At 33.4% G+C, this 24,047-nt stretch overlaps 1 protein-coding gene across 4 annotated transcripts in view; it reads left to right on the top strand.

Moving 5' to 3' along the window:
- Nucleotides 1-100: 100 nt before the first annotated feature.
- Nucleotides 101-24,047, top strand: part of CPAP (centrosome assembly and centriole elongation protein) — a 38,730-nt gene continuing 14,783 nt past the window's right edge. The window contains exons 1-11 of one of the 4 annotated variants that reach the window (XM_074303736.1): nt 141-208; nt 1,045-1,091; nt 3,500-4,022; nt 5,698-5,821; nt 7,105-7,419; nt 8,209-8,350; nt 13,119-13,221; nt 13,358-14,930; nt 15,848-15,980; nt 21,007-21,172; nt 23,584-23,826. In XM_074303736.1, coding sequence (XP_074159837.1) covers nt 3,594-4,022; nt 5,698-5,821; nt 7,105-7,419; nt 8,209-8,350; nt 13,119-13,221; nt 13,358-14,930; nt 15,848-15,980; nt 21,007-21,172; nt 23,584-23,826 — 3,228 coding nt within the window. In that variant the 5' untranslated portion in view covers nt 141-208; nt 1,045-1,091; nt 3,500-3,593. Of the gene's footprint in view, nt 226-1,033; nt 1,092-3,499; nt 4,023-5,697; nt 5,822-7,104; nt 7,420-8,208; nt 8,351-13,118; nt 13,222-13,357; nt 14,931-15,847; nt 15,981-21,006; nt 21,173-23,583; nt 23,827-24,047 lie in introns of those variants that run through there. The other 3 variants (XM_074303734.1, XM_074303735.1, XM_074303737.1) reach the window with 3 other exon arrangements.

Below are 24,047 nucleotides of genomic sequence, written 5' to 3' on the forward strand. Positions count from 1 at the left end.
AGCCCTGTGCGCACGACATTAAAGGCACAGTTGGACTACATTTCCCAGAGTCCTCGGAGACCTGGTAGGTGGGGCTCCTGGAGGAGTAGGAGGCAGGGCTCCGGCGGAGGCCGCGGCTCATTTGTAAATGGAGAGGGAGGCGCCAGAGGTGGCGGCGGCTGTGGCGCGGTTTAGAAAGGGGACTGAACTGCTAGAGCCCTGGATTCCGGTAACTTGGGGCTGCAGGTGGGGATCCGGATCGGCTCCGGGGAAGCCGACCTCAGCTTGAGACTGGGGAGGAGGAGGCAGAAACAGTTCTGTCCTAGGGAACCTGTGCTGCCCCGGAGCCCCGCTCTGCGGGAGGGTTAGGAGCTGGAGGGTGGAGAAGATCGCTCCGTGCTGTCCAGTTAGGGGCCTCAGGATGTTGGGGGCGCTCTTCGCACAAAATCCCCCATTTGTTTGAGCTAGCTTTGACTACTTTTAGGTGTTGTGATTTGAGGGTTTTGGCTTCTGGGGGTTTTGAAGGAGTTTCCGCTTTTAAGTCTCCTCAGGGACCCCGTTCCCTTAAAGTGACTTTTGGCCATTTTCTGACCTTTGATGCCGATGGTCGTGGGACCGTTGTGATCGGTTTCAAGGCTTTTAAATCGTTAAGAAAGAAAAGAAAAGAAAAAAGAATATTTTTCTACACCAGCAACTTAATTTCTCTGCACCATTTAGATTTAGAAGAGGTGATTGTTGACAGCAGTTTGGCGAGAGGACACTACAATCACTGACATTTTTTTTAAAGGTTGCTTTCCCCCCCAGGGCTATGTATATATAGTCAGTATGCATAGATATCCGTGTCTGTGTATGTACTAAGAATGACAGGATGTATTTGTAACATGTATGCATTTAAAAGTTCCTTTTACCTGGGGCATCTCTCTAGGAATGTTAGATATCAGTGATAATTTATTATTCTTGGTAACAAATATGCACCTTAATTTTAGTTGATTGGAGCTTTCATCCTTTTTTTTTGGGATGGTGGGGGTGATAATGCTTCTTTGTCTTTTATAAACTTACTTCTAGTTCCGGCATCCTGCATCTTCACAATGCCAAACTGGCCATTTCTTCAGGTAAAATAGATCGTTGCTCCATCCTCCCCTGCCCTCAGGAGATAACTTATACGAGTAAACGCAGCTATTTTAACATAATTGCATGAAGTAACTTTTAAGGATTCAAATCGTGGAACAGTGAAGTGGACAGAAATACAGTTTTAGAACAAAAGAATGATAACATTAAATCTTAGCAAATATTTATTTAGCATCTTCTGTGTGCTAGGCACTGGAGGTACAGAGACATAAATAAAAACCCCTGTCCTAAGGGAGCTTACTTTTTGCTAATGGGGGAGACAATATAAGGATATTAAATGAGAAACACAGAATTTTCCCGGGGAGGAATGAGAAAGGATCAGGAAAGGCTTTACTTTGGAGGAGGTGGCAAAGATGGAAAATAGCATCCTGTTCTGGAACTTGTGTTAATTTAGAATTTAGTGTCTCAAAATAATTTTGTAATTTGTTTCTCATTCTCACTTTTTGCTTTTAAAACTTGTTGTCATGTAACTATCTCAATGCCATTTTAAGATTTACTTTTACTGCCAAATCATTGTTTTTTTAAATTAATGACATATTAAAGACGAATTATACATATAAAAGGACAATTTTTGAGTGTATGAATGGTAAAAGGATGCAGATTTTAATACAGTAAATGTTGGTACATAGTACAACAGTACTTCCCTACATGCTTTTAAAGCAATTCTATTTGTTTTAAATGGCATGACATATATGTATTTTAAGTTCATCTAAAGGGCATCTCTCAAGGAGTGTTAAACATAAGTAATATTAATTTATTATTCTTGGTACTAAATGTGTGCTTTAATATCAGTTGCTTATTTGGGAATGATTCCCACTTCAATAAAAAGTTGTTTCTTATCTTTAAAACAACAATTATATTTTTGATTTAAATATTGTTTTTTTTTTTTCAGCACTTCACATGTCCATTGTTTCCAGTTCTTTTCTCAAAATATTTATGATGTATAGATATGAGGCTTGTAGTTTACAAGTGTTTGATCTATTTCTTACTCTTGAACTGTATTTTTCAACATTTTCTTTGCTTTCTTCTCCTGTACTCACCTTTGTATCAGTTACCTGAGATATATTGAATTACTTTGGAAGTTCTGAATGAATTCTTCATAAAAAGTCTCTAGTTTTTTATTCTCTAAGGAAGAAGTTGGTATATAAACTAGTTATTTTTATGACAGGTTTTTTTTTTTTTTTAATGAAATGACCTAAAGCCCCAAGAAATGAAATTTCTTTCAGCTTTTGGGTATACAATAAAACAAATCCTGCAGAAGCCTTTGTCTCTTCCATCCTGTGAGCTACCCTTTGTTTAGCTACAAACTTTCTGGTTTCTACAGGGAGAATGCCAAATTGATACAGTTCAGTTCCTCTAGTAGAATATTCAATCTTTGGTTATCAAACATAAATGATCAATTTTAATATTTGGAAGGTAGCTAAGTTAATTTTCACAAATGGGCAAAGCATTATTTGATTTGTAGCACCAACTGCTCTTATTTTCAGTATTCTTCTATTGTTACAGCAAAATCAGGAAGGAGCTATATAGCATTTAGGGTAATTTTGTATTTTTCTTTGTTTTATGGATTGCCATGGCCAAAAAATTTTTCATCAAGTCTAGATGGTTGCTAGACATTGCTAGAACCATGCTTGAAGCCTTTTCATTGTGGTAGAACTTGCAAGGTTTTGCACTTGCTGAAAGCCTCCAGGAGCCTAGGGTTGTTACAATGAAGCTTCAGATGGAAATGTGTGGAAATATATATGTACACACACATACATAGACATATAACTAAATCTATGTATATAAATATACACATATTTATGCCCTATGTCTGTATACTATACCAAGATCATATTTGTATAATATATACACACATATAATCTATAATCTATATAATATATGTACATGCATACATACTATTGTTTTGTAGTATATACTTTAGTCTTTCATAATGATTTGCAGATACCACAAGAATATGTGTATATACATACTCATATATATATACACATATATATATAAATACAGATATAGATATGTATGTAAATACATATGCATGCACACTATTGGTTTATAGTATTGTTTTTCATAATGGATTGCAATTTTAGGAGTATATTTAATTTATTGGAACATTTCATAGACTCAATTATGCAAACATTATTAAGTGAATATTGTCTATAAAGTACTGGAGATAAATGTATAGAAAAACATCCCTAGTTCAAGGAATTCATAGTTAGAAGCAGGGAAAAATAACTCGTATCCAGGAAATTGTAAAGCTGTTGAGAGTTCAGAGGAAGACTTTGTGAAAAGGATAGCATCAAAAACCTGTTTTGAAGATTAGGATTTAAACAAGCATATGATGGCACCAGATGTATTCTATTATAACCTTTAATTAATGTTTTTTTCTCTGCAGGTATTGAATATCAACAGACAGATGTAACAGCTGTGTGCTACATGAGCTTTGGCACTATTTTAACTTATTAGTGCTTCAGATTACAATTTTCCTGATGCCCACTTCTTCAGAATTAAATAGCGGGCAGAATTTTGTAGCTCAGTGGATGTCCAACCCTTCCCGTGCTGGTGTGATATTGAATCGTGGATTTTCTAATTTGGAAATGGGGAGAGAGAATCAGTCAAAAGCAAATACTTCCAACAGTTTTACTCTTAAAAGCACAGATTTTTCAGACAGCTGTAGTTTTCTAAGTGATGACTCACTTCATGAAGAACAGATCTTGGATTCTAAAAGTCCTGATAGAGTGCAGTCAGATACAAATGAACCAAATGCAGTCTTTCCTCACCCTAAAAAGACACAACAATTACTGATCTACAAAGATGCTCTGGGCCACTGGGAAAATACCAAAATTGATGCTGAATCTGATGTAGGTATCACCAAAGAAGGAGTTTATAGAGATCCACTTTTCAAGAAACTTGAACAGGTAAAAAATTGTCCAGATGTATAGATTATTAGAAGTTTTGTGTACATAGTTTATAAGTGAAATTTTCCTCTAAAATTTAAGTGTTTTTTTTTTTTAAACTACAGAGTATTATATTTATAGGGTTACTGTTTACTTATTTTTCTTTCTTTTTTTTTTTTTCTAAAATTCAGTTTTATTTTATTTTCAGTTCTGAATTCTCTCACTTTTCCCTCCTTTCCACATTGAGAAAAAGAAAAACAAAATCTGTTACAAATATGTATCAAGCAAAAGAAATTCCTACATTATCTAAGTTTAAAAAAACAAGCTTCAATTTGCTCTTAGTCTGGAGGACCTCCTCTATAGTTGGAGAAGGCTAATTAATGAGAGCCAGTGATGTGAGTTTAAGACATGATGCAGGCCCATGAATCCCAAGATAATCTTGTGAAGTTCATTTATCAGATTTTTTTTTTTTTAATTAAGTAAAAGAGGCCAGTTTCTGCCTCATTTCTTATTTATAAGGATAGAAAAACCTTAATCCCTGAATTAGGTATTGTCTGTCAAATGAGACCTGCTGAATACCTTAGCTTAAAAAGACCATGGTCACCCACTGGATCCAGGATCATCTCTAGTTGTCCTGATTATATCTTGCCACTAGACCCAGATGGCTCCAGAGGAGAAAATAAGGCTGATGACTTTGCACAGTCCTTCCTAATTTAAATCCAGTTCACTTATGTATTATGACATAACTTCTCTAATGTCATGGTCCTCTTCAAGAACAAAAGACAATACTACCAACATCATCTGGAAGTGAATAGCAAGTTTAATCATCAATAAGGTCATTGTTTATTAATAGAAAATCCCTTTCCCTTTTCAGAGCACACATAAATGTTATCCAAAATTAATAATTTTTAATGTATCAGTTTATACTGATATCTCTTTATATTTTGAATAAACACTCAACTATTAGAATCAGTGTACCAAGGCCTACTAGAGCTTTCCTAATTATCTTGACTTGTTAGCTTTGGGCCAGTAAACTCAAATAATTATTACATGATGCTATTCAGGACAATGTCATAAGCTTCATGCCTGTATAGAATAGATTGATTTATTCAAAAGAAAGATTCTTGCCTTGGGTTTTCTAAAAAATAATGTGTTTTTTGTTCCAAAGGGTATGGTATGGATCCAATACAGACCTATAGCACTTATATGCAAATTGCTTTATCTCTATAGTTCTTAGTTTCCTAATCTGCAAAATGAAGGGAATGCATTTATTTATCACCAATACCCCTTTTAGCTCTGATGATCAATGCTAATGATTCTGTAAATAGAACAAATTAAGGCAAAATTGTAATAATAGTTTGTAAGACAAAAATTAAGATATTAAATAAGGAAAAGTTGGCAAAAATTGTAATATAACAAAAGAATTAAAAATTATAGGTGGAGCCTTCTATATGCTTAGACCAATTTTTGCAATAACAGTGGAATTTTGTCTATTACTAAGGTTGAGACTAAAATTGACATAGTTTACATTGTCAAATTGTTGCTTTTTTTTCTAAAATATTTGATCAACCCCTTTTAAAATCTTTTTCCTGAGAATGGGGAGGATTGGGAAGAAATAGAAGATGAGGAAAGAAGAGGCAATAGGGCACTCTGAAGAAAGAGTAAGTTAATTGAACAAAAAAATTTATTTGCAAAGCTCAAAGAAGTCCAACAGAAGAAGCAGGAGGAACTGAAAAGGCAGCAATTAGAACAGATCCAGAGACTCCTGGAAGAGCAAGAGAAACTGCTGACTATGGTGTCTGGGCAACAGACACACTCAGGTAACACTTAGCAGTCATATATATGATTCATTTGATATGCTTTATATTCATTGATTTTCTTTATATTATAATGTTTTTATAAATTGTTGTCAGCATCTTTTTTTTTTTTTTTTTTTTTCATATGTACACATGGGTACCTTAGCAAAAACAATATAGATTCTGGAGGATCATAGTAGGAGGGATTTGAATTAGAATCTGGGTTCTCTTTTTTCAGTTTCCGAAGATTACTAGAATTGTGATTTGATAGTTTTTGTGTTGCAAATTATAACAAATGATAAGACATATAGAATCTACAATAAAGAATGTAAGTAGCTTCACTGTGTTATGCTATATAGTGTCTACCAGAAGGTCACCAGGAAAGAATTCTGGAAACTAATCTGTGTTTATAATAGTAAAGTAAAATGAGAATATTTAGTTTGGAGAAGACTTAGATGAGATATAATAGTGGCTCAGTTCTATGAAGGGATATAAAAATAACATATTTTTCTTGAGAGCAATTAAAATCAAAGGGCAAAAATTATAGGAAAGCAGATTCTTGTTCAAAGTAAGGAAAGATTTCTAATGAGTAAAGCTGTCTTGCATTTATGTGAATTCTTGGTCACTTGAATTATCTAAGTAGCTTGGATGTCAGAAATTGCTGCATCAGCAGTGAGGCTAGGGTATTTTGACTTTTAAAAGTCCCTTCCAACTTTGAGATTGTACAAATAACATGGGTCATAAAATGGGTAAGGCACATTTGTGATGGGTGATAATACCTTTAGATTTAGAACACCTTCTACTCTGACATTAGGATGCATGTGGGGTGATTGAGAGAATAGTAGGGATCCCAATAGCATGGGAAGTGGTTATGATAAAGTTTGTCTAGTATTGATTTGAAATTTGCTTGACTTACTAATATGGTCCTTGTAGGGAATATTTAGTAAGCATAAAATTAGCAATTTTGGAGGTATAGTATACTTAAATGGAGCATTCATTGCTGCTTTGGGAATGATTAAGAGTATATAGAACTAAATGCATTTTCAAGGATGTCCTGCTGGGGAAAAAATGTACCTCATTATTGAATAATGCTTATTTTTCTTGTGATTGCTAAAAAATATGTTCCTAATTAAAATCATGTAGAGTTTTGTTTTTTAAAATACCAACCTTATTGCATTTAGTCACTTTAATGCCACTTATTATTTCATTTCTGGGAGATAGGTGAAAGGAATAGGATAGTAGGAGTAGTTTAGTAAAATGAGAAGATTTTTCATAAATATTAATTTTGCTTGTATTTTCTTCATAAGGCTTGACTTTACTGTCTGAAGATCAGAACCCCAAATATGGCACTTCCATAAGTTCTACTCCTATACACAAAACCATGCCTTTCTTGTCACATATGTACCAGAATCAAACCAGAATAAAAACTCATGGTCCTGAAATTTTATCATGTGGTTCTGTACAAGAAAGAGAAATGACTCCATGCAGGACTATGAATAAGGAATGTGTCTTATCTTCAAAAGGTGATAGTACTTCTCCAGACTTTTCTCATGAGGCACAATGTCTAGAAGCATGCATAAGAACACAGAATGATTGGAAAGAAGAAAATAAAAATAATACAGGTGAGCTATCTTTTGAAATTAGTACATTTATATCTAATTGGCATTCTGAATCTCTTTTTATATTTACTTGTAAGAATGATACAGCACTACTCCATGATAGAATTTTTTTCTTTTACTTTTGTTTTGCCACCTGCTTTGACACCCTTGTGTCTTTCTTTCCTTCCCTTCCCTTCCCCATTCTCTTTCATGCAGATACACATAGTAGATTTGATTGCAGATCCAGTATTCTGCAGTCACTGTGAGGGGATAGATACAGGTTAAGTATGTGTAATTGTCATTGTCTTTTCCTCTTAATCACATAAGAATAGGACAGTGTGATAGAGTAGAAAAATCATTAGAATAGGAGCTGAAAGGCTTTAATTCTAGGCCTACTTTGCTTCTTACTAGCTAAATGTCTTCCAAAGAATCAATTAAGATTTGTGAATTTTGGTTTTGTCATATCTTGCATTATCTCAAATACTTGTTAGGATCATATGAGATGATATATGTAAAATCATTTTGTAAACTAACATGCTATTCCTAAAACCTTAAGAATTTTTGTTTTTTAGTACTAGTATTAATGTGATTTTTTAGGGAGGAGGGGTGGTTTGATTTGTGATTTGTGACATTGGTTTTCTGTTTTCGGGCCCAGCATGTTTCCCTTATACTTCTCTGCTATACCTGATTTTTTTTTTTTTTTTTTTTTTTTCCCAATTCTAGAGTTTTAAGAACCCTTATTCTGGATTTAAGTGAATTTGAAAGTTTTGACAGTTTGTATGCAAACTAAATATTTCCCAATTCATGTCGTAGGGGAAAGTATACTGCCATGTTGGGAGAAAATGACTGAACAGTTACCAGAGGGGAAAGAGATTACAAACTCAAAAAAACCTGGTGATTCTTCTGATATTAACAATGGAAGAAAATTGTTAGCAATATCTAGTATTGAAGAAAGGTATCTATGTTGATTAACACAGATATTACTTGTGTTTTTATTTATATCAAAGTAGTGTAGTTGAACATGAGTCATTTATTAAATGGTGGGGAATCCTTTTATTTAATAATGAAAAATATGTTTCAGTTCAATTAAAAGTATTTAGTGTGTACTTGTTTTGTAAAAGGTATTATTCCGGGTATGCAAAGATTAAAAAATAATACTCATTCTACTGGAAGAATAAAATCCACAGACATAAGTATAATGCCAGGTAAGATGTTACAAGGGCTTGGGAGAGAATACTTTTAGCTGAGTTATTAAGAAAGGGCTAAAGAAAGAGAAAGATTCTAAAAGGTGGACATATGGAGGGAGTATATTCTGGGTATGGGAGGAGTTGGGACTATGTAAATGTATGATCCATGGGAGATAGCAAAGTTCTGGGAACAATTGGTAGTGTGGTTTGGCTATTAGATAAATTGTAAAGGCAAGTAAGTGTGGAAATAAAATAGAATGGTAGGGTCCAATTGTAGAAAGAATTAAGTTTTAGAATAAGGAGTTTGTACCTTATCCTTTGGGCCAGAACTTTTTTGTTCATACACTTTATTAGCAAAAGTTTGTGCATGCATCCCAATTATATATTTATATATTATTTACTTATACTATTATGTTAATAATTATGTACCTTATATAATATGAATGATGATCCTGCAAAAGTGTAGTCAGACAATTAGCAGAAGGAAGGGAGAAAGCAGTGTCATAAAAACACAGAAGGAGTATACAGTTGTGTCCAAATATCCTGGGGAGAGAGGCATTGTTAAAGAATGAGAATTAAGAAAGGGACATTAGATTGGACAATCGAGAGATCACTGCTAACTCTGAAGAGAGAACTTTGATTTAGGTAGGGAGTAAAAGATAAAGGAAGTTGAGATTCTGGGAGAGTATGTGGAAAGAGTAGCATTTCCCGTCCCTCCTCTCCAGAAATAAAGAAATTCAGATGAGTAATGGTAATGGGGGAATGATAATATATTACAATCCAACCACATTTAAATATCCTGACTTATTCTTTTCCATAGAAAAATAAAGAATATGTGTGTGTGTGGGGGGGGGTTAAAGGGATTTAAGTGTGGGGAAAGTTTGGAAGAGACTTCCCTGCTCTGGAGCATGAAGCCTGCTGCTGTGGTGATTTAGGAGAATGGGATGTGGGAAAACTAGGTATAGTGGTGTTAGAAATTATCCTGTGCAACTCTTTCAGTTCCTTGGGCTGGAATAGATTGTTTTCTCTAGTTAGACCCGGTGAAGCCATGGGTCATCTGTGGGAAGGAAAAATATTGAAGAGAATCATAGAATTGTGTAAAACACAAATCCATTATTGTTTATGGCCAGTTGAGCCAGGGGAGGGTGGATGTGGTCCATGTTCCTACCATCTTGTTGATCACCCATCCCTTGGAGCCATTACATAGCCCTTACTTTGGTGATCACTTCTCTAGGCCATGAGAACCACTGAAGGCTTTTGAGCAGAGGAATGAAGATGGTCTGAAAGATGACTTGGAGAGGAAAAAGACTGAGGTAGGGAAACCAGTTGGGAGGCTAGAGTAGAAAGTAGAGATAGATGTCCACCCTTATTACCTCTATTGACTTCTTTCTCACTGTCTCCTCAATTCTTTGAAATCTAGATCTTGACCTCATGACTAACTTGAAATTCCCCTCTCTGTAACTGACACTGTGTAAATACCCTTTATTCTTGGGTATTGTCTCCTCCCTGGGTGTTTGTGATACTGTTCCCTCCTGGTTCTCTTTCCTTTGTGACTTTTTTTTCCAGTCTCTTTTGCTTGCTCATCATCCCTATCACAACTTTTAACTGAACGTGTCCCGGACCCTTTTCCCTCCCGAGTACTTTGTCTGGCTTGGTAACGTCATTAGCTTCCATATAACCATCATCTCTAAGTTGAGAATTCCTAGATCTATATTTTTGCCTCAGCCTCTTATCTGTAGTTCTGCATTATTATTGCTTATTTATTGGCCGTTTTAAATTGGATGCTCCAGAGGCTTTTCAAACTCAACCTGACCAAAACAGAATTTCTTGTGACCTCCATCTGACTCTCATAGATCTATCCTCCTTCCAACTCTCCTTATTCCTCTGAGAGTGCTATTGTTCTGTAATTTATCCAGCATTGTAATGTTAGGAAATTCAAATACTTCTGCACTATTCAATTAATTGATAGATCTTGAGATTCGTCCTTCCACGGCATTTCTCTGTACACAGTAGATAATGGTTTAATACCTCATTACACTTTTGCCTAGATTATTGCACAGGCCTCCTAATCATTTTCCCTCCCTCCAGGTTATTCTTCACTTTGCTACTAAAGTCTTTTTCCTTGAATGTAGATCTCATTGTGTCCCTACTGCATTGGTGCTCTAGGATAACAAATATACCCCACTATTTAGATTCCTAAAGTGCTTCACAACATAGTCCCAATCAGTGGTCCTTTCCAGTTCTCTATTGACATTTTACTTTCTCCTGCACTTGGTGATGTAGCCAAACTGAACTTTGTAGTGGCTATTCACTATGCTATCCTCTTGTTTCCATTTCTCAGAATCTCTCTTCCTTTAAGATATAGCTCAAGCATCTCCTTCAACATGAAATTTTTCCATATCCTCTCCAACTATTAGTGCCCTCTCTCCATTCCTCCTTCCCTCAGTATCTTAAAATTAGCAACTTTATAGTTATTCTGTCTCTACTTAGATGTGTATTGGTTGTCTTCCTTGGAAGCTCCTTGAGTAGGATTTTTTTATTCTTTGTGTTTGCATCCTCAGATTTTTTGTATAGTGCCTACTATTTAATAGTTAATAAATGCTTGCTAATTAGATGGATTTAATTAGATGTTGTCAACATACAAATGACAAGATGTGGCACCTGAGGGAGAGGGAAGATGACAGAGATTTCAGGTTGGAGTGACTGGCTTTCCATATAGATGGGGAAACTGATCTTTATAGGACTAGATTCACACTATGAAGTAAATAGTACAAGTATGATTCTTTCCATTATATTCATGGAATAGACTGGCCCAGAGTTGAATAGCTGATAAAAATCATAGGCAGCCTTTTGAGTCCAGATCTTTTTAAGTATTTTTTTTTTTAACCATTCTGTTTAGTAGATTCAGATTTTCGAATGACAACTATGAAAATGGATGGTGAGCCTTAGATACTATAAGGCTAAATACAACGCAGCATTTTCTGTTATTTTATCTGCACAACTGTAAAAGACAAGTTCCCTCTGAGGAGTTGTAATAGAAGGTATAGTTTCCCTGGCTTCCTCAGTACTGAGGAGTCTGTAGTCTTTAACAGTGAAGTATTTCTGAAACAAAAGAAATACATCCTACAGGATTGTTTATCTTATTGGACGGTAAAAGTAAGAGCATGTGTTCCTGAAACTTTGCAAACTTGTTCTTAGCACTCTACAAGTGGGATTGTTATTTTTGGTGGTGATTATTGCTTTTATTACTATTATTTTCTAAAGTAGGGGTTCTTAACTTTTTTATATCACAGACTTTATTGGCAATCTGTTGAAGTCAGCCTTCCCCTACCCAAAATGTTTTTCTTTTAACTCATAATTTTAGAAAATATTAAATTTCTCTAGAGGCTAGAGAAAATAAAAATATAATTTTCTTCCCATCCAAGTTTACTGACTCCATGAAATGTTTCCATGAATACCTTTTAATCTAGAGGCTTTAAAGTACCTGGAGAATAACTCAGTCAATATAGGATAAGTGGATAACAATCAGCACAAAGAAATTTTGGGAGACTTAAAGGGTTTGCAGTGCTGTCAGCAGAAATAGGGAACTGGGGAGGGAATTGCAGCATATGAGACGTTTATTCAATGTTAAACATATGTGAGTTTGAAGGCCTGGTGGAATATCTAGAGAGGTTGAGCAGGCAGTTAGAAACATGGGACTGCAGTGAAGGAAGAGATTAAGACTAGCTATATTGATTTCACTGTATGTAGAAGTGATAATTGAGACCTTCAAACCAAGTGAGAACATCAAGAGAGAGAGGATAGAAAAACAGAAGAGGTCATCAGACAAGACACTTAGGAGAAGATGAACTTTTAAGAAGAATGAGAAAGAATGTTCAGATAGTTGGGAGGAGAACCAGGTAAAAGCAGTGTTATTAGTATACTGTAGAGGGAGGCAATCAGTTTTATTGCAGATTGCAGCAAGGACATCTACTGATGCTATTTTCTTTTACCTTTTGCTTTTTGGTGCAAGGTTGAGTGTGAAACTTGATGCTTAGGATTAACTTGTGAAGGAGATGGCAAATTTGGTAGTTTGGGCATTGTATAAGTAATATAGAAGTTTTTTACTTGAGAAAAGTCTTTAGATTAAGTATTCTTAGATGTACTTATTTAATTTCTGTCATAAATCTTAGACAAAAGGGAAAAGCAAAATTATAAAAATTCACATATTTGATAGCATTTTCCAATTTTAATTTGCTAATTTAGCTCACATGATAGATGCTTGAACAATTCTTACCACACTGTTAAAATATTCATGTTGAAATGATAATTTTTTTATATTTCTTAGTGTAGAATGTATTATATGGACTCACTCTGATCTGCTTTGTTATAGTGTTAATTTGTTTGGATTTTTGTTTCTTAAAATGGTTTATTAAACAGTAAAATAACCTTTTAAAGTTTCAAACTTATGGTTCTTAGAAATCTCAGTGTGGTGCTTAATTTTAAATGTTTTGCCATAAGGATTTATTTGCTTCCTAATTTTATTTTCATTATTAGGCCAATTAAAGCTGCTATTAGAGAAAGGAAACAGACATATGAAGAATTCTTAGAGGAACAGATTCAGATAGAAGAACAAGAACTGAAACAAAAGCAGCTACAGGTTTGCATTTTAAATGTTTTGACAAAAATATCCCAATAAAAATTCATCATTAATATATAACTTCCTTTAAAAATACTTTGACCATTACTCAGTAATATAAAAAAATTAATTAAAAATATATTTTTTTATTTTTTAGGAAGCAGAAATGTCATCATTAGCCAAAGCAATACCAAAACGGCCATTTTTAAAAAGAGGAGAAGGCCTAGCTAGGTTTACTAATGCTAAATCTAAAGTTCGGAAACCAAAAGAGAATAAATTAATGATTCATCAAAGCATGCCAGAAGAACAGCCAGTATTTAAAGCAGACAGACAACAAATGCAGCGGAAAACTGCTCTTATAAATAAGGAACTAGTTACAGAGGTGAAAAAGAGTAATCAAGTCAGAACCAAAACCAGTTCTGCTGCAGTTTCTCTGAAGTCAAAAGTACTTAAAAGTAATAATGGGAAAAAATTTGATGGGCAGCTTAGAGATCAAATGAAATTAGAAAAAAACAATAAGTTAGAACCTAATAAAGAAAATATACTAGCGTGTACAAAACCCTTTGAAATAGGTTGCAAAGTCAGAAATAAACCACAATGCATAGAAAAGCCTCTTATTTCTCCAGAACTGACCAATCCTGCCTCTGTTTTTAAAAGCTCTATGGGTCATATTGTAAAAGATTCAGACTTTTCTTTTGAAATTTCATTTCAGAAGAAATTAGACAATTGGGAAAAGGAAAAAGAAAAGGAAAACTTGGAGTTAGATGAATTTTTGCTCTTGGAACAAGCTGCTGATGAAATATCATTCTCTAGTAATTCCTCATTTGTATTAAAAATCTTAGAAAGAGACCAGCAGATTGGCAAAGGTCATAGAATGTCTTCTACCCCTGTCAAATCAGGGCAACAAGTAAAAGCAAATGTAACAGATGTTGTTATTCCACACAATCAAAATAAGAAATCAAATCTTATTAAACAAGATGATAAGAATATGTGTGAAATAACAAAACATCTTGAATCAAAAACATCACCTCTTAGTTTGAAAGAACAAACCAGCAAAGTCAGCAAAAAAACATTTCAAAATACTACTTCTGAGAGTCAAATCAAATGGAATGTAAGTGAGGATGAAGATGATGGGAACAGTGGTGTCAGCAGTGACTTTGAAGAGCAACTCGATAGTACCATAAAAGCAACAAATGAAGATATGAAAAAGTTTTACAGCAGCAGCAGAGAAGATAATCCACAAAAGGGTGATGGTAAAGGACCTTTCAGAGACTCTAGGAAGGAGGGTAAAAGCCGAGATATTGACCTGGATTTGTCAGATAAAGATGACAGTAGTGATGAATCCATCATAGTGGTAAGCATGAACGATAAAATTCCTGAAGCATCATGTATAAATATGAATAAAATTGATTTTGATGATGAGAGAACATGGACTGACTTTGAAGAAAATGAAAGTAAAGATGACATACTTGGGAATGAAGATGTTAATGGGCTTCCATTGATTGACTACTGTAGTAAAACTGAAGTAGCTAATTTGGACAAAGCAATAAAAAGGAAGATTGCACCCATAAAGAAAGGAGATGATTTGTGTAAATCCAGTAAGAGTATAAGCCCTCCTCCTACTTCTGATCTGATGATGAAACTCTTTCCTTCCTTGAAACCTAAACCTAGATCAGACTCACACTTAGCATTTGAATCTGAATTAAATAAGAGCCAAGAACAACCACTTGGTAAGTCTTAATATTACCAGAAACTAAAGATTTATCAAAATATCATAAAGCTTAAATTTATTTTGTGATTTCTATTTAGTATGATCAGTTATTTGAAATCCTTAGGTTTCTTTTACTGATGTGTCATCAGTAAAACATTTTTTATTTACATATTCTCATATAAAGTAATGTCCAGGTACCGCCTCACCAAAAATGTACAAGTAATAATATGGACTCCTGTGGAGCTCACTGTCCAGAAGGAGACATAGGTATATATAGATCACTATAGTACAATGCTTGATGTAGTAAGGTATCAAGAAAATGCTCCAGGAGCGTAGTGGAAGGAAGTTTAGTAGATTTGATCCAAACATTAGTAAAACGGTTTAGAAGATGAGTGAAAGACATGTGGTTTTAAGTTTTCTAATTCCATATGTTATTCATTAATATAGAACCCAGTGATATTCTAATGTCTTTCATAAATAGTAAATATTCAACTTCCAGTTTTGTCATAAAGGGAAAGTTTAAAGGAATTCTTATTTATGCAACCTTATTTCACCAACATTTTCACCCTGGAGTACCAGCAGACCTCTAATATATCTCTAAAAATTTATGTCTTTATATAGCAAATTTGAGAGATGAGAACATGTATATATGTGAAAAATAGGAGGAACCTGTTTGGCCAAAACATCAAACTGGCAATGTCCATCTCATCTTTAGAATCTGACTGTATGTAACTTTAGTACCCAGCATAGTGTAGGTGATTTGTGATAGAACTTATAACATTCCAAGGGGCAGTGATAGGGTTCTTTTTATATATAGACCTCAGGTACTTTCTTTAGAGATTTAATATTTATTATTTTAATAATTAATAATAGCAAGATTTTACTCTAGATTTTCTGATCACAATTCAGCATTTGTATTAATTTAATATGTTTTAGGTGACAGTGTTCGCTCCCAGATTTTAAAAGAGAAAGTTGTTGAATTGGAAACTGAAATTGAAAGATTTAAAGCTGAAAATGCATCATTAGCTAAACTTCGCAATGAAAGAGAAAATGCCTTAGAAAATCTCAGGTAAGTTTGTGTAATAAGAGTGTGATACATTGATTAAGGAGAAGATATATGATTTTCTTTAGGAATAGACAAAAGCAATTAAATTTTGAAATATTACTATATGTTTGGTGGCCAACAAAAATGTCTAGGATCTCCTTAAGGATCTAATAATAACTCAGTTTTTCATGTAGAGAAGTGATTATCTTCAGTACCTGTTGTGTATTCTTAATATTTGATCTTCCTTTCTTATGAAAAGCAACTCACCAAATCGGCCTCTTAGGTTTCATTATTAAACTTAGAGCATAAAGATTGAAAAATGCCTACTCCTTAATAGCTATGCTTACTCTATGCCAGGCGCTGGGCTAAGTGTTAATTAGCTTTACAGAAAAAATAAACATTAGTTTTCAGTGGTAATTTAACCCATACTTAATTTCTTCAGATCTCTGATAACAGATTATTTTTATATAGTTGTATTCTGACTATATACATTCTGTTTTTTATTGAGCATTATTTTATAGAGATAACCACATTTCTATATATTCTTCATCATATGTTAGTATATATAGAGTATTCATTTTTAATAATATTCTATGCTAGGCACTGTGTACAAGTCACACAGTGATCTTTACCTCTCCTGGAATTTATGTTCTATGAGGAGCAGATATTAATGTGATATAATCCGTTTAGTGATTCTTTAATTTTAAAAAATTTAGGGTATTGGCAAGATGTTTATGAAAACCACGAATATTTTATTTACATTTTTAGTGTTTCTCAATTACATATAAACAAAATTTTGTAACTTTTCTTTTTTAAAATTTTGTAAGAAAAAAAATTTTGAGTTCCAAATTTCCATTTCTCCCCTTACATTCTTCCATCCTTGAGAAAGCAAACCGTTTGATAGAAATTATATATGTGCTGTCATATAAAAGATTTCCATATTAGTCATGTTGGAAAAGGATATGCAGACCACAAAACAATAATAAAGTAAAAAATGTATTCTTTAGTCTCCATTCAGACTCCCTCAGTTCTTAGTCATTTACATCTTAGTCTTATAATAAAAGAACACCCAGATAACAAAAAAAATCTTGCAGTTTTGTCGAAGTTAATTGTTTCAACCAGTTTTTAGTTGATTCTCTTGAATTATATACCATTGAGATGAATGAAAAGGCATAGAGACAGTTTGGGATAATAATAAATTAGGTTAACTTATAATCAGTAAATTGATGGTCAGTTGTTTCTCCTACTAATGAATCCATGGAGATTCCTGATGCTGAAATACCTTTGGAAAAAGGTACACTTGACAGATTAAAAAAAAAAAAATCAACCATGATTGGTGAATCTTTGATTAGAGGATGGGGCATATTAATGAGATGGATTAAAAGACTTAAACTTTGTTTAACAGAGTTTAACAAAACTCTTGTTCTGTTGAGAATGTGACTTGATTGTGTGACTCCAGCAATCTGGACAAAAGAATCCATCTCTATTCAGTCTACTTTGGTTAGTTTTTTCTCCTTCATAATCTGGGTTACCCTATACCAGGACTTGTTAAATTTTTTCCACTCATCCCTTTTTGACTAAGAAATTTTCATGGTTCTCTGGGTGTATAGACTTATAAAATAGGCGTATAAATCAAACATTTGCTGATTGATTGGTAAACACATTGTTACAGAGTGATATTTTTATTTCCTCATTGCCTTTTTTTATTCTTTGAATCTTTTTTGTTTGTTTTTGTTTTACTGTTATAGCTAACATTTCTAGTGGAATATTCAGTAATAGTGGTGATAATGGACAGCCTTGCTTTAATGGGAAAGCTTCAAGTTTATCCCAATTGGGTATAATGCTTGTTCTTGATTTTATTTATATTTGAAGAAAGGCTCCAATTATTTCTTTGGTTTCCAGTGTTTTTAATAGGAATAGGTATTGTCAAAGGCATTTTCTACACATCCATTGATATAATTATATCATTTTTGTTGATAATGTTATTTATATGGTTAAATAAGCTGATTCCTAGTATAAATTTTGCTTTATCATAATGTATGACTTTTGTGATATATTGTTGTAATCTCCTTAACTTTTTGCTTTGTTATTAAGGAAATTGTTCTATAGTTTTCTTTCTTTTTGCTCTTTCCTGGATTGAGTACTAAACTATATTTGTGTCATAAAAGGAATTTGATAAGACTTCTCCTTTACTTACTTTTTCAGATACTTTATACAGTATTGGGATTAATTGTTCCTTGAATGCATGGTAAAGTTCACTTGTGAATCAATCTGGTTTTGGGGCTTTTTTCTTAGAGAGCTTATTGATGACTTTTTAAATTTCTCTTTTTATTAGATATGGTTATTTAAATATTGTTTCCTCTTCTGTTAATCAGGACAGTTTATATTTTTGTAAATATTCATCCATTTCACTTAGATTCTCCATTTTACTGGCATATAATTGGGTAGAATAAATCCTAATTGTTTTAATTTTCACTTCATTGGTGGTAATGACCCTTTTAATTTTTGATGCTGGTAATTTGGTTTCCTTTTTAAAAATAAGATTAAAGCTACTTTATTTTTTTTATTTTCAATTTTGTTAATCTCTTTACTTTCAGGATTTCCATTTTGGTGTTTAATGGGGATTTTTAATTTGTTCTAAATCCTTTTCATTTCCTTGACTTTTTAAAAAAATTTATTTTATGGTTATATTTATCTAGTTTTGAGAGGGGAAGTTGAAATTCCCCACTGGTATAGTGTCACTATTTCTTCCTGTAATTCATTTTCTTTAAGAATTTGAATGCTATGGATTTGTTGCCTTTAAATTAGTATTGCTATTACTTCATCTGATTCATTACTTCTCTGGTTCCTTTTAGAAAGATTTAGTTCCTTTGCTTATCCTATTTAGTTCTATTTTTGTGGATTCAGTCCCTTAATTTAATTCTGTGTCTGTTTCAAGTGTTTCTTATAAACAACATATTGTTAGATTCTAATTTCTAATCTATTCTGCTGTCTGCTTCTGTTTATAAAGTAAGTTCATCTAATTCATAGTTAAGATTATTAATTGTGTATTTCTCTTGCCATATTTTTTTAATCCTTCTTTCTTTTTATCCTGAATATCCTTTAAAATCTAGTTTGTTTCTTCTTTTATCTGCTTTCCCTTTTCTCACCTCCCACCCCTCGTTTTCTTTCATTTCCTTCCCTTCCTACTTCCTTGTTGAGTAAGTAACATTTGTGTTTGGAAGAGAGAGCTCTGCAGAAGGCTTTCTCTCTCATCTTGCCTTCATCCCGGTAGATGGTGGCCTCAACAGTAATAGGGAAATTTAGAAAATGGAAGGGTTTTGGACATGTGAATTTCATATGCCAGTGAGACATCCAGAAGGAAATAAGCAGATGAAGACATGGGTTTGGAGCTGAGAAAAGAGAGACTGTGGTTGGATAATATAGATGTGACATTCCTCTGCATAGAGATGATAATTAAGCCCATGGGAAGAGATGAGATCACTAAATAGAGAATCAAGGGAAGAATCTTAAGAGATACAGTTAGGAAGGATAATTAACTAGATTAGATGTTCAAAAGGCATTTGATAATATAAGAACTGTAGGTTGAGAGACTAGTGCAAGAAATACAGACGCAAATAAACGTATTTATACACACACACACACACACACACATACATACATACATATACATAGATTTTATATATATACACACACATATATACAAATGTATATTTTGGATATCATGTATACACATATATAAATGTACACATATATCTTCCCATTTTATAGATGAGGAATTGCAGATTTTAATCGATTTGTGTAGGGCATACATGGTAGATGTCTAAGGCTGGATTTGAACTCACATCTTCCAGACTCCGATTTTGATGCTCTATTCTTTATGCCATGTTGTTGCCTGAGAAAGAATATGTGCATGGAATCATGGAGGGCTTTGAATTTGGATTCATTAAATAATGGAGTATTACTGAAGATTTTGAACAGGCAGGTGATATATTGAAAGATTATTCTTGTAGCAATGTGTAGAATAGACAGAATCCCAAATACTACTTATTAAGTTATTACAGTGATCTATGTGAGAGGTAATAAGGGCCTAAAGTCAGAATGTGATTATTTGGATTGCAGAGGAAACACGCTTTGAGATAACACAGTAGGCTTAGTTTGAAATGGCAGTTTAGTTTTGGACAGGGAATTGCAGGTATATAAAACAAAGGCCTTATAAACTTTGCTTTCTCAGAACCAGCTTATGAACTGATGCTATTCTACCATCAATGGAGAAGTTAGAGGAAGATCAGGCTCCAAAATAGTATTAAATCCTATAACCTGGGAAATTGCTATTCTAAAGAGGTATCTTTGCTACTCTTTTCATTTCAGAAGAAATTCACAGGTTTGACTGACTAGCAAATTAAAGGTTATTCTGTGACTTCATTTTGAAGAATGACTATATATCTCTAGCCCCATTCTTTAACTTTTGTTTTGAGCAGGAGACAGAGTTATTATTAATAGAGATGTAAAATTACATATGTGAATGTATGTGTTTATGTGCACATAGACACATATATACACAATCTTAGAACATGAAGGATTCTTAATAGCTCATTCTGCAGTTGCAGAAACTGAGGCCAACTTAGAATAAATGACTTCTCCAAAAGTCACACAAACAAATCTAGAATAAGACAGGTAGTCTGACTCCTGACCTAATACACTTTTATATAGGCAAGCAAAAATTAGAAGTTGCATTGCCTTATTCCTTGGTAATGTTGGAGAGTTCATAGCTATGAATTAGAAGTTTAGAGACTATCCAGAAGAAATATATGTATGATAACTTATCGATAACTGTAGCCCAGTTATTTAATATCTTAATTCTGCTCTCTTTATAGATATCTGATATAACTAAAAATATTTCCGTATTTAGGTAAATGTTTGTCTCATGCTAGTTCTCTGATTTTGTCAGTTCAGGTTGTCACTTAAAATTCCTTTTGATTTGACATTTAGATTATCTATTAGATATTTATTATAGATGATAAAATGTATTTGTATTTAATCAATTTAGAAAGGAGATTGCAGACTTTGAACAGCAGAAAGCAAAAGAATTGGCTCGAATTGAAGAGTTTAAAAAGGAAGAAATGAGAAAGCTACAAAAAGAACGCAGAGTTTTTGAAAAATATACTACAACCGCAAGAGCAATTCCAGATAGAAAGGAACGTGAAGAAATTCAGGTATGAGAGCTCTTTATAGTACAAATATACAAGGTATGCAAAGTTATAGAATTGATATTGATAGGCCAAATTGATAGGCCAATAATCAAAAAATATAGAATTTTTGTTATGGATCTACAACATAGGATTTATTTGCTAATCTCAGTAATTAACTGTTAATTTTAACTGTTTTGTTGTACGTATGATGTCAGAATTCTCCTAAATGCATGCTATATGCTATATACTTATAGAGTAACATCAGTTAGAAATAACAGTGATACTAGAAGATTATTTAAAAACAGACATATATTGCACATAATGTTTATATCTTGGCCTTTTTAATATTCATTAAGGCAATGATTTTTTATAGTAAAAGATAGTAATAGTTTTTCACTGATTATAGTTTCTTTATTAATTAGATTAAGAAAAATTCCTTTCATGTTTATCTACTAACTTGAAATAGATTAGATTTGGGAACATTTTCTTTGCTATGTCCTTCAACTTATAGTCTTGACTTCATTGATATTGTTTCTATGCAGATGACTCCCAAATCTTGCTGCAGTCTTTGTCTTTAAGTACAGTGGCACATCTTCCAATAATCTGTTGGATATTTTAAAATTGATATGCTTTAGGAATCTCAAATTCAGTGTCTCAAACTAAATTTTTCTTTTTCTCAAACCTTCCCCTTCTGTTAAACTTCCTTATTTTTGTTGTTTGCACCACCTTCCCTAAGTCATCATATAGGTTTGCAACCTTGGTGTCATCCTTGACTCTATGCTCTTTGTTACTCCATAGATCTCCTGTCAATTGACAAATCTTATTTCTCCCTCTACAGCACTCCTTCCCTTTCTTCATGTAGCTTTAGTTCACAACTTCATTACCTTTCGTCTAATCTTATATAGTATCTTCCTAATTGGTCTCCTTGCCTGAAGTTATTAAAAAGGATTTTTTTCCCCTAATGTACAATTCTGATCATGTTATTTTCTTGTTCAATAAATTGTAATAGCTTCTTGTCACTTCTCGGTTCAGATGTAAGCCCCTCCCCCTCTGTTTAGGTTTTAAAGCCCTTTCCAACTTTTAATCTCTTATTTCTGGCTTTAGAACATATCGTAGCAGCCTTCTGGCCGTTCTATGTGCCCTTTTCCGGGTTGGTCCCCCATCCCTTGGAAATGCTTTTCTCTTGTACTTTGTTTTCTTTGAAACTCTTAACACATGTTGCTTTCTTTATAAAAGCCTTTTATGATTACCCCATTCATGCCCTTTCCACCATAACTTCATCATACACATCCATGTACACATACTGTCCTTCCCGTTAGAATGTAAGCTCCTTGATAGTGGGACAGGGCTTTTTCCTTTTTTTTTTCTTTTCAGTTCTGAGTGCCTGGCAGAGTTGTACTTAATAAATGTGTGATGATTGATTTTCTGACTTTTCTTGTTCTTTCAGTCCCTTATGTTTTATTAGTAGTCAAGTTGTGTCTTCATGTCTTACATATCCCTTTGTCCTTTTCTTTCCTATTATCACCATCCATAGTTTGTGACTTGGCTGTTGCAATAATTTTCTCACTGCTCTGTCCTGTCCCTTCCCTGTCATCACCTCCTAACTTTAAACCTGCTGCCAGATTTTTCTTTCTAAAATATCCTTTTTTTTTTTTTTTTTTTAACTACTCTTCTCAGAACTTAGCTGCCAGCAAAATTCAAACTCTTTATCCTAGAATTCAGAGTCTTACCTTCAACTTAACTTTTCTATTTTTATAATGCTTAATGTTTCTACAGAATGCTTTTCTAGCCAAAGTGATACACTCATTATGTCCTTGAAAATATCTTATGCTTTGCCTCCCTGGCCCTTTGTTCAAACTCTGTCCTTTATCTGAAATCTCCCTCTCATTAATCTGCTGACCAAAGTCTTTCAATGGACAACCAATTTAAACTTGGTTTTTGTTAATCTTTCATAATTTCCCCAGCCAAAATGTGTTCTCGTTTCTTCCAAACTCCTTTACCACTGCTGTGTCATATTTAATATATATGGAACTTTTTGTATTTGTTATTTTTTTTTTTTTTTTTTTGCTGAGGCAATTGGGATTAAGTGATTTGCCCAGGGTCACATACCTAGGAAGTCTTAAGTGTCTGAGGCAGATTTGAATTCAGGTCTTCCAGACTTCATGGCTGGTGCTCTATCCACTGCACCACCTAGCTGCTCCTGTATTTGTTATTTTTGTTATGTGTCTTCTTAACCTACCATACAAACAGATGGCGGTCCTAAACTTTTTTTGTATATACCCACAATATCTAACAGTTTCTTGGATGTAAATAAATGCTCAGTGTATTTACTTGCATGTCTTTGTCTCTTAGGGATCTAGTCGTTCTATAGCAGCTTGATAAAAATGTTGTTTGAGCTTATTGAGCACTTGTGGATGTTTGCTTCTCTTTTAAAGGCTTTAAAACAACAAATAGCAGATTTACAAGAAGAGTTGAAGCGAAAAGAGACAAAGTGGTCAAATACACATGGTCGCCTTAAAAGCCAAATAGAAACATTAGCTAAAGAGAACACAGACCTTCGAGAAGAGATAAAAATTATGGAACGGTTTCGACTTGAAGCCTGGAAAAAAGCAGAAGCTATTGAAAACAACTTAAAGAATGAACATTCCCTATTTTCTATGAAAAAAGAAGAGTCTACAGTGAGTTTATAGTTATTTTTTAATGATCACATATATTATTCAGAATTGAATCCAAATATAATGAAAATTTTAAAAACCAGATTTTAATAATTGTTACAAACTTTGGATTCTAACATTGCTAATTATAGTTAAAATGAAGGTACTTTTTTTGTGTTGAGGCTGATCGTAAGATTTTAAAAATCAGTTAACTGACATGTTTAAATCTTAAAATTGAGATACAA

Source organism: Sminthopsis crassicaudata, chromosome 3 (assembly GCF_048593235.1).
Source record: "Sminthopsis crassicaudata isolate SCR6 chromosome 3, ASM4859323v1, whole genome shotgun sequence".
NCBI lineage: Eukaryota > Metazoa > Chordata > Mammalia > Dasyuromorphia > Dasyuridae > Sminthopsis > Sminthopsis crassicaudata.